Source organism: Raphanus sativus, chromosome 9, assembly GCF_000801105.2.
Source record: "Raphanus sativus cultivar WK10039 chromosome 9, ASM80110v3, whole genome shotgun sequence".
Lineage (NCBI taxonomy): Eukaryota > Viridiplantae > Streptophyta > Magnoliopsida > Brassicales > Brassicaceae > Raphanus > Raphanus sativus.
The window spans coordinates 15,301,234-15,312,632 of NC_079519.1; the positions used below are offsets into that span (position 1 = coordinate 15,301,234).

An 11,399-nucleotide genomic window follows, 5' to 3' on the forward strand; every position below is an offset into this window, starting at 1 on the left:
TTTTTTTTTAATATGGTGGATGGTAATGAGGGGCCCGGGTTCAAGATAGATAGATGAAGAAGTGTTTAGAAGAAATGGAGAGATGAGAAAAAATGGATAGAAATAGAGTTACCGGAAGAGTGGCTCTGATACCACTTGATAGAACCAAAATCGGGATCACTCTTTCGGTAAGGTTGATATGGACTCTGATCCGGAAGGATAGAGAACTGGTGGGATGAATGGTGACACAATGGATGCGGAAAGGCCCAATGATACTACCAGACTTCATTTCTTGCGGATGTGACGCACCTGTCCAACAAAGGAAGGATCGAAGCTTGGAGATAACCTCACCAAGAAACTAGAGATGTTCTTGACAAAGAACAGAGAGTAAAAACTCATAAAAAGGGGAAAAAGATCTGCTTTATTTCGTGGCTCATAGGCCTTATTTATAGGATTACAAGTCAAAGAAAGACATAAATAATCATTGGAAATGTAATCCTAGAAAAAGAAAATATTCCATAGAAAATATAAATATTGACCAGATCTGGTCAAGGCACGAAATCTCAGGTTGACTGCAGTTGAATCCTTCAAATTCTTCTGTCCAGGTTCAATGAACCTTGCTGTGTTGATCAAGTTCATCACGGTATGGACCAGTACGGACGAAGGGCTGTCCGCGGGCTGTTCAGTGAACCTTCATGAATGGATGGCAACTTTTCTTGACCCAAATCTTTAGGGAGCTTAAGAAACATTCTTTTGGAGAAGATGGAAGCATCGATCATCATGAAATCATCAAAGTGGTCGGAAAGGTCGTGATCAGCATGATCTGGGTGATGATCACGATGATCCGGGTGATGATCACGATGATCCTGGTGTTGATCACGAAGATCCGGTTGTTGATCACGATGATCACGATGATCCAGGTGTTGATCACGATGATCCAGGATTCTGGCTCGACAGTTAGTCCTAGAATGATGAATGGGTCGGGAAAGAAGTGATGTCGGTCGATCAATTCCATCGTCTGGTCGTGGGTCCTTTCCGGGTGTACGGGGGTCGATCCGGTACACGGCTCGGTATGTCTATCTGGTACGGCCGGATGGATGAACCTCGGCTGATTTGATCTGGACGTCCTGAACTCCATGCTGAGCTGGTTCCATGTACTGATACTTGGGCCGGGGTCTATCAATGGGAGTAATCCAATTACGTGACGATGGCACTAGAGGACGATACTAACCAAGCAGAGATGACCTCGAAGGAGATCGAGCTCCTCAACAAGCTCGAGTTTCTGCAAAGTCAGGTTACCGATCTTCACAAAGCTCAGGAGACCACACCCGGAGGTCCTGAACTTCTCTTCGAAGTTCAAACCCTACAAGACCAACTTGGAGAACACTCCAAGCAACTATAGGAGAGCGCCGAGAAGCTAGACGCCATAGAAGCGGAGAATCTTGTCCCCCGACAAGAGAACCATACCCTCGGTGAAACTAGCAACAAGCGAAAGCGGTTCCGAACTAGGGTTCGACCCTGGCTTTGCTCAACACTCCACGCGATGGTGAAGAAGTACCTCATCGACCCGTCTTCGCCGACAACGAACCCGAAGGCCGAGAAGCTGCAAATGATGGGACCCGAGTGCAAGTGGATAGCTATTCCGATACAGAGGACGAAGAGTACTCACCCGATGATCCCGGGATCTCAGATCCGGCTCTAGCATCCTACTTAGAAAGGGTGGTCTCCGAAAGGTTTGGCACCATTCAATCTATGGAAGAAAGACTTTCAGGTGTAGCTCCTCTTATTCGAAGGAGTAATCAGAGGTCCTACTCCGATACACCTTTCGTGGAAGAGATTGCTTCAGTGGAGATGCCACGAAAGTTCTCTTTCCCGAGCATAAAGATGTATGAAGATACTAGGGATCCTGAAAATCATATCACCCAGTACAAGCAACGCATGCTAGCATTAGCAATCCCCTGGGATGCACGGGAAGCTACCATGTTCAAGGGATTCAGATCAACCTTGACTGGCCCTGCTCTCCAATGGTACATCAATCTTCCTATCAAGTCCATCAAGTCCTTTGCAGCCCTTAGCGACAAGTTCGTGGAGCAATTTGCTAGTAGTCGCAACCTAGAGAAGAACTCAGACGACCTCTATGAAGTCCTCCAGCATAGGAATGAACCCCTTTGCTCCTACATAGCACGCTTCAATCAAGAGAAGGTGGCTATCCTTGAGTGCAACGCTTATACGGCTATCTCAGCCTTCAAGCGGGGTCTACTTCCGGAGGAAGATCTCTACAAGGAGCTGATCAAATATAAGTGCAGGAATATGGAGGACGTATTGTCTCGTGCTTGGGCTCAAGTAAAGTGGGAAGATGTTGCTAGTAGGGCCAAAGCCTGTCCGAATTACGATCAGAAGTCCTCAAAGCCGACTAGGAATGACCGCGATGAGCCCTCTTATCCCAAGACCGCGAGGGAGACCGGCAACCCAAGCAGGGGCAGGTACCAACATCGACCTTTGCCTAGATCCGAGGGGATGATGGTGTCCACTTGGCCAGATATCTCTCATCTTGTGATATCAAAACCGGAACTGATCGGTGTCCTACGACAAATGGGTCCACAAGTTAAGTGGCCTCATAAGATGAAGGCTGCAGAGGCTAATCGAAACCCCAAGCGGTGGTGCGACTTCCATAGTGACCATGGTCACACCACGGAAGAGTGTATAGCCTTGAAGATGGAAGTCGCCGAGCTCCTCAAGAAAGGCTACTTAAGGGAGTTCCTCTCAGATAAGGCCAAGAACCTTCTAAATAGGGAAGGTCCCGGTCTCCCTACCGAAGCAGCTCCCGCATTGCCACCACAGCAAGATCGAGTGATCCACGTCATCACAGGCGGATCGTAGGTAAGCGGAATTAGCAGTGCCGCTGCCAAGAGAAGTACACGCAACGCCAGGAATGGCCAAGAGGCCGAGGGTCCTAAGCGCCTACTCCTCGGAACAGATGAGATCAGCTTCACTGCTAGGGAGCAACAGAAGGTTCTTGCTCCTCATCATGACGCCCTTGTCATTTCACTTACCATAGCAAACTGCTTGGTCAAGCGAATATTAGTAGACGATTGGAGCTCCAGCAACATAATCTTCCATTCGGCCTTCGCCGACCTAGGGTTGGAACCTACAGCTCTAACTAGAAAGGCGACTCCCCTTGTAGGCTTCAGCGGAGAGGTCAAGCAAACCTTAGGAGAGGTCTTTCTCCCCGTGGACGCCGAGGGGATAAATCAAGCCACGAAGTTCCTAGTCGTCGATTGACCCTCATCGTATAATGTGATACTAGGAAGGCCTTGGATCCACGATATGGGAGCTATACCTTCGACTTTGCATCAACTGGTCAAATTCCCAACTCCCTGGAGCATCAAGGCGGTCAAAGGAGATCAGGAAAATGCCAGGTCCTGCTACCAGACTACTTTAAAGGGAAAGACCCAAGTCTTATAGCAATTACAGAAAAAGCTTCCGGCCCCGCATACCGAAGAGCCGGAGGTGGAGGAAATGGATGAGGTCCCACTCACAGAAGGGAACTTGGGTCGAAACTTAAAGATAGGCTCCAAGCTTCTGGAAGACCTGAGAAGAAGATTGGTCGACTTCTTGAGATCCAACTACGATTGCTTCGCCTGGTCCCATGAGGACATCCCTGGGATTGATCCCGACGTCATCATTCATCAACTCAAAGTGGATCCAATGCATCCTCCCGTCAGACAGAAGAGGAGGAAGTTCGCCCCTGAAAGGGACGAGATAATCAACGAAGAGGTCAAGAACCTACTGGATGCCGGATTCATACGAGAGGTGCAATACCCGGAATGGTTAGCTAATGTAGTGGTCGTCAGGAAGAAGAACGGGAAGTGGAGAGTCTGAATCGACTTCACGGATCTTAATAAATCCTGTCCTAAAGACCCCTTCCCCTTGCCTCACATCGACAAGCTAGTCGATGCAACTGCTGGTCATCAGCTAATGAGTTTCATGGATGCATTCTCCGGATATAACCAGATCCTAATGCATCCTGACGACCAAGAGAAGACCTCGTTCATGACCTCAAGGGGCATCTACTGCTACAAGGTCATGCCTTTCGGATTGAAGAACGAAGGTTCGACCTATCAAAAGCTCGTCAACATGATGTTCGCCGATCAGATAGGGCAGACCATGGAGGTCTATATTGATGATATGCTGGTAAAGTCCCTGGACGCTGAGGACCATATCTTGCATCTTCAACAAGCCTTCACCACTCTCAGGAGGTACAACATGAAGCTAAACCCTTCAAAGTGCTCGTTCGGGGTAAGCTCTGGAATGTTCCTAGGGTAAATAGTCACCCACAGGGGCATTGAAGCAAACCCAGAACAGGTGAGAGCAATCCAGGTGATACCATTCCCTCGCAACGTCAAGGAGGTACAAAGACTGACAGGAAGGATGGCCGCCCTGAGCAGATTCATCTCCAGGCTGTCCGACAAGTCGCATGCCTTCTTCGAAACCTTGAAGGACCCCAAGGACTTCCAATGGACCGATAAATGTGAGCAAGCCCTATCCGATCTCAAGGCCTATCTCACTACTCCACCTCTCCTCTCAAAACCTTTGGAAGGGGAAGTCCTATTGTTTTATATGGCGGTATCAAAGCATGCAGTCAGCGCGGTCATGGTAAGGGAAGAAGGAAGGAAACAACATCCTATCTACTACATGAGAAAATCTCTACTAGACGCGGAGACCCGCTATAATCACCTTGAAAAGTTAGCCCTCGCCTTGGTTAACGCTGCTCGAAAGCTACGCCCCTACTTCCAGGCTCATCAAATCGTGGTGGTCACCTCCTTCCCCATCAAAGCAGTCCTTCATAAGCCAGAAGTGTCTAGACGACTAAAAAAAAGGGCTACAGAGCTGGGGGAGAACAATGTGATCTTCCGGCCTGCAACAGCCATCAAATCGCAGTCCTAGCAGGTTTCGTAGCTGAATTCTCTCCTGCCATGCTTCCAGCCTTGGAAAAAGAAGTAAAGCTTCGTGATAGCGAAGGGGAGAAAGGCGAATGGACACTATACGTTGATGGGTCTAGTAACGTAAGGGGCGCAGGCGTGGGACTAGTCCTAACTTCCCCTACGGGGGAATCAGCCTCAAGGGCCGTACGATGCAACTTCAAAGTAACGAACAATGAAGCTGAATACGAACCTCTAATAGCAGGGCTGACACTCGCCAAACAGATGGGAGTAGAAGACATCCAGGTCTTCAGCGACTCACAACTGATCATAAGCCAAGTCCAAGGAGACTACCAGGCGAAAGATCCAAGTATGATCAGGTACCTATCCATGGCTAAGAGCCTACTCGACAGGTTCCGACACTGTAAGCTCACCCAGATCCCGAGGGAGCAAAACTCCCAGGCCGACGCTGTAGCTAATCTAGGGTCCGCAACCGAAAAGGAGACGGAGCCTGAAGAAGTATCCGTAGTAGACGAAGGAGAGACCTGGATGACTCCCATCATTAGCTATCTGAGGTACGACACCTTGCCTGAGGATCGAGACGAAAGTTAGAAGATAAGGCACCAAGCTGCCAGGTACTGCTTTTCCGAGGGGAAACTATACCGAAGATCTTTTTCAGGACCCTATCTACGATGTCTTACCCCTAGAGAAGCCGCCAGGATACTAGAAGAGCTTCACGAGGGAGAGTGTGGTTCCCATTCTAGTGGTCAGAGGTTGGTACTCAGAGCCAGAAGGGCTGGATACTACTGGCCAACCATGGCGAGGGACTCCCTCAAACAAGCCAAACTCTGTAGCCAATGCCAGAAGCACACGCCAGTCTCCAATCTTCCACCAGAGAACCTCAAATCTTTAAGTTCTCCTTGGCCCTTCCGAAAGTGGGGCATGGACATCGTGGGGAAATTCCCTATGGCACCGAGGCAAAGGATCTTTCTCCTAGTCTTGACCGATTACTTCACGAAGTGGGTAAAAGCTTAAGCACTAGCCAAGATAAGGATCTCCAGATCAGGAAATTCTTATGGACCAACCTGATCACACGCTTTGGAACTCCCCATGAGATCGTCACAGACAACGGACCCCAGTTCACGAGCTACAACATCTGAAAGTTCTGCAAGGATTGGAATATCAAGATTTCCTATTCAGCACCACGAAATCCCCAATCTAACGGCCAAGCCGAATCTACTAGAAAGACAGTGGTGAGTATGCTCAAGAAGCGCCTAGAAGACGCCCATGGGCGATGGGCAGAAGAGCTACATGGAGTACTCTTGGCCTATCGGACAACCCTGAAGACGGCTACCCAGGAGAATCCCTTCTCGCTTGTCTATGGTGCTGAAGCGGTGATACCCACAGAGGTGCACGTAAGGACCATGGTCTCTGAATTCCTCTCCCAGGAGGAGAACAACGAGCTAATGTCCCTGTGTCTAGATCTACTCGATGAAAAGAGGGAGGCGGTCAGCCTTAGAAATGTGTCCTACCAGTTGAAAGTAGCCAAGAGCTATACCAAGAAGGTCAGATCCAGAACCTTCCAGAAAGGGGACTGGGTCCTAAGGCGAGTCTGTGACCACACAAGGGACAAATCAGCCGGAAAACTCGCTCCTGGATGGGAGGGTCCCTATAAGGTTAAAGAGGTGCAAGGGGCAGGAGCCTATAAGCTGGAAGACAGCGACGGTAAGGTCCAACCCAACTGCTGGAATGCCTTGCAACTCAAATTCTATCACTTCTAAAGTAAGGTCCCCGGATTAAGATTTATATACTACTACTACTATTATGATATATTTAAGTACATTGGTTTCCTACTCCTATGTATGCGATAACGTCTCCAGACTAAGCTTATAAAATACATTATTAGTTACGGCTAGAGGGGTTATAGGAACTCCAATGTACTTAAAGGGGCATACTAGCTAGGTCAGGTCCTAAGGGACCTTAGATCTCAGCAAACCCTATATATACTACTGAGACTACTCACATGGGTGTACGACATATAAGGAACAGGTCTGATCAACCCTATTACATTGTCTGCACCTCAAGCCCTGCGTAAAGGCTATAAGTCCAAAAGTTACGTGGGGACCACCGTACTAGTGATACCCAAACCCTGTGTTAAAGACGCTACAAGCTAAATACACGCAGGGGGAATGACGTACACTACAAAGTACTGTAATCAGATGCTGACGGCTGATATGCAGGGAGCAAATGTGCGAAAATACCGGTTAGCACCAAAAATTAATACTTATCCAGACATGGAAAGTAGTTTGTCTGGTGTGAAGTCGCTTTGCGGGGCAGGCCCACGCCAGACCACAGTAAGTCTGAGCGTGACTTTTTCTGCAGAAAGGTAGAGTGCATCATTGGGATTCATGAGAGTGGCCTATACCTCCGGGTGGCAGAGTGCGGTTTCTCAATAACAGATCGGTAGTGGTTCCCCATGGGGAGTAGAATACGATCACAAACCTCCCATAACGCATATGGCCTCAGTGTCTATGACGAACCTCAGGGTTCAGTACGGCCTCAGGGTCTATAATAACCTCCGGGTTCAGTACGGCCTCAGGGTCTATAAAAGAGCCTCATGGTTCAATACAGCCTCTGGGTCTGTAAGGAGTCTCCGGACTCAAGATCACCTAAGGGTTGATCAAGGGCCTTCGGGTCTAACTGATATTCGGATCTGATAAGAACCTCAGGGTTCAAGGATCTTTGAATCCAAATACCAACCTTTGGGTTTGCCAAGAACCTCAGGGCTCAAAAGCATCAACCTCCGGGTTCAAGGTATCCATCGGGTTTAGTCATGGTCCCCGGATCCAAAGATTAAACCCCAACACTCAGAAACCTCAGGGTTCAATGAGTGATATACCATGGATTTTACCCGTTTTCTACCATGGTATACTAGTGTTTTATTATATATTTAATCTGTTTTCTAGCCTGTTAGGTATGTTTTCAGGTTCAGGAGCGTTTTGTGATAAAGTGATGTTTTTGGAGCATTTTGGAGTACAAGAGATGATACACCCGAGTTGACCATTCAAGACCAAGTCGGAAGTCAAAATTGCGATAAGAATCGATCGATACTCATCCAGAGTTGTCGATCGATGTAGCTGAGAAGATCCGCGTACTAGAAGATTATAATCGATCGATACACAACCAGTGTTGTCGATCGATATCGAGGACGAAATGGTTTAGCCGGCTACTTCACCAAGACTTCACCAAATTACGAGATTGCCCCTGACGAGTTTTTAACCTAATGGAAATGCTTAGATATTCCTGCTAAGTGTTTTTGACGGCAAGCAAGCTTGGAGAAACTAGAGTTTTACTTGTTTTGAGAGATTGGAGATATTTGTTATCTCTTTTTGTATTTCTACTTTATTATATCTATGCAATTATTTCATCTATCTATTGTTATGAATCGCTTAGCTATGTCTGAGTAGTCTACTTGTTAGATCTAGGGTTTAAATAGGTTTGTGGGATTAGCCCCAAACTATAATTTCTAAGTTGTGATATTCATCAAATAGATTACACCCTAAGCTTGTTCTAGAGTAGCTAACTAGAATATAGATCACTAGGATCTTTGATATCTTGAATTATCTGTTTGAACTAGTATCTCCTTGGAGAAGAGCTAACTGCCCTCCTTGAGATCTAGTGTTCATTATCAGCTCGCGCCTAGGCACATCTAGAAGCCGTCGATCGATATCCTTTCAGGTGAATTGATCGCCGAGCGAAAGGTGTATCGATCGATATCTCTAAAGGATATCGATCGACTCTTTTTCTGTGTCAACATACGACAGTTGAGGCCAGAGATCTAGATTATTTAGCCAGTGAGACATCACTGAGAGTTAAGCGACTGAGTTCTATAGTATCATGCAAACAACTTGTTAGGCATTTATAGATATTATAATCTCCATTCCTGAATAAAAACCCTAAGTCTAGCACTCTTCATTTCATTTAAACACCCCATCATATTGTTAGTCAGAGCAACTACCTTGCTCATTTTAGGAATTGCTATTTACATTTCCATCTTTAAAACCAACTTCACCTAGGAATGATTAGTAGATTATATTTAATTGGTTCCCTAGCTCCTCGTGATTCGATCCCTAAGTACTACAGATGTACCTCTTATTTGAGAGAGTAAGCTCTACTGGGTAATTTGAGCACTATCAAATTTGGCGCCGTTGCCGGGGAGCTTTAATCGCCACTAGATTTAATCTTGTTAATCTTAGGTTTTTCTTTTTACCCCCTTTCTGATTAAAATTTTTCTTGTCTACCCAGGTACATGCCCAGCAGTACCAGAAGCAACAGGGGAGATCAACTACTATTCTCAGAAGATCCTGCACATTTGGAACGCTCAATCCGCAAAGACCTACGCTCCGCATTGATCGACAGAACCGCAGTACCGTCGACTGATATTCACATTCAACCGTCGACCGACAGTCATACAGAACCGTCGACCGACAGTCATACAGCACCTTCGACCGATACCGTTTGCCGATCCACATCGTTCGATATTACTCACCGTACATCGATCAATACTAACCCGCGAAGCATGGTTGCGATTGTTATTCTCACGCAGGACCAGAATGGAAACCTGTATGACCAAGATGGTCATCTGCGTAATGCAACAGGTCAGAAGCTAGATGCACAGGGAAACATAATCCCTGAGCTTGAAGCTGAGGCTACAGGAGAAGCTCAAACACGATCGTTGGCAGACTACAATCGTCGAGACGAGTACTAGACCAACATATCAGCTATTCGACTTCCAGAGATTCAGAAGCCAAACTTCGAGCTCAAGCCTCAGTACTACTCTCTCGTGTCTCAGATACCTTATTCTGGGTTATCACACAAGCATCCTATGGACCATCTGGAGAGGTTCGAGGATCTTATCGCTGTTGTTCGTATGGATGGAGTCCCTGAGGACTACCTACTCTGCAAGCTCTTCAAATATTCACTGATTGGAGAAGCTTCACACTGGCTCAAGCAGCTACCTACATGATCACTGACATCCTGGGCCGACATCAAAAACGCCTTCCTGCGTAATTTCTTTGATGAGGCACGCGCTGAAGACTTAAGGAGCAAAATCGCCATTTTCGCGCAAAAGCCTGGTGAGACTTTTAAAGACGCATGGATCAGATTTAAGTTTTTCCAGCGAGACTGTCCACACCATGGATTCAATGAAGTGCAGCTGCTAAGCACTTTCTACAGAGGTATCACCTTGAGGTATCAGATGGCTCTTGATACTGCTAGCGAGGGAAACTTCAACACTAGGAATCCAACAGAGGCTGTGAGACTTATTGAGAACCTAGCCAACAGCAGCAGCACCAAGAACACTGACTCTAACACGAAGAAATCGGTTGCAGCCATCGGGAAGACCAGATGAATGAAGTTAGAGCCAAGATAGATGCTTTACATGCATTTCTGGGGCAGCCAGTCTTCTCAGCTGAAGAAGGAGAGGCTAGAGAAGATGATACAGAGGAAGATGTGAACTACATTGGAGGTACTGGATTTCAGAGATATGGAAAGCAGAGTGGAAACATAAACTTTTTTGGCAGTGGTCAGAAGAGTAACTACAACCAGAGTTCACAGTATCAGAAACCCTTCACCAACACCAGGAACTACGGCAACTCAGCTTACCAAAACCCACCACCACCCACCCAGGAGAGTAAGTTTGATGCCATGATTGATAGAGTTCTAGAAGGTCAGCAGAAGCTTATAGTAGATTTCAATGGGAAGATTGACTCTTTCTTCAATAATCTGACCACAAGGATAGACACCATTTGCACTCAAGTTAAGAAACTTGAGACACAGATTGTCCAGACTGAAGACTCTATCAGAAGAATTGGTACTTCTAAGGAAGTAGGGGAAGGAAGTAGGAAACACCACGTGAATGCCATTATAGATGATGATTTCTGGCAAGTGGTGAAACAGGAGAAGCTACAAGAAGGAGACTTTGAAGTGGAAAGCTCACTAAGTTTCGGAGGATCACAATGGTGTCGATCGACACCAACTAGTCCACATCGATCGACACCAACGATGTCATTTCCGGATACTGAATTCAAGGCTTCGCATCCTCACCCACCCACCCACACCTACGAAGATATCGACCGACGAGACGAGCCACTCATCGATCGACATAAAGATGAGAAACGTATCGATCGACCCTTTTCTCCACCTATCGATCGACATGCACCTCTCACGTACCGAGTGCAACTACCATCGATAGACAGCAACCGAATCAATGCACTCAGATCCACACCGAAACCACAAGCTAACCCTACAGAGACTACTAGTAGCCCTTCAAACACTACACCTACATCAGAGGGAACTGAAGGAAGAAGGTTAAGGAGTAGGAAGGAGAAGACTCCTAAGAACCTTAAGAGGGAAGCTAATGAAAAGGAGATTGATGGTTTCACTAAGAGAGTTATCAGAATCCCACCAGAGAAACCCTTCGAGGAGGTTTACTTCACA

The 11,399-nt window shown here is 46.8% G+C and overlaps 1 protein-coding gene and 1 non-coding gene across 2 annotated transcripts; one reads left to right on the top strand and one right to left on the bottom strand.

Annotated features, from left to right (window-relative positions):
- The first annotated feature begins 1,186 nt into the window (after window positions 1-1,186).
- Window positions 1,187-3,261, top strand: LOC130500095 (uncharacterized). Its single transcript, XM_056994803.1, has 3 exons — window positions 1,187-1,333; window positions 1,489-2,700; window positions 2,860-3,261. The coding sequence occupies exons 1-3, from the start codon at window positions 1,187-1,189 to the stop codon at window positions 3,259-3,261; spliced, it is 1,761 nt and encodes a 586-aa protein (XP_056850783.1).
- A 6,734-nt stretch (window positions 3,262-9,995) lies between these two features.
- On the bottom strand, window positions 9,996-10,103 carry LOC130500494 (small nucleolar RNA R71). The gene has a single exon (XR_008939116.1). It is a non-coding gene; the product is annotated as a small nucleolar RNA R71 (small nucleolar RNA).
- Between the last annotated feature and the right edge of the window lie 1,296 nt (window positions 10,104-11,399).

Bases quoted from the DNA above. Each gene is read 5' to 3' on its own strand.
- LOC130500095 (XM_056994803.1), top strand. From the start codon at position 1,187: ATGGCACTAGAGGACGATACTAACCAAGCAGAGATGACCTCGAAGGAG. The intron at 1,334-1,488 runs GTTCAAACCCTA...GTTCCGAACTAG, and splicing joins GTCCTGAACTTCTCTTCGAA to GGTTCGACCCTGGCTTTGCT. The intron at 2,701-2,859 runs GTCGCCGAGCTC...GGCGGATCGTAG, and splicing joins GTATAGCCTTGAAGATGGAA to GTAAGCGGAATTAGCAGTGC.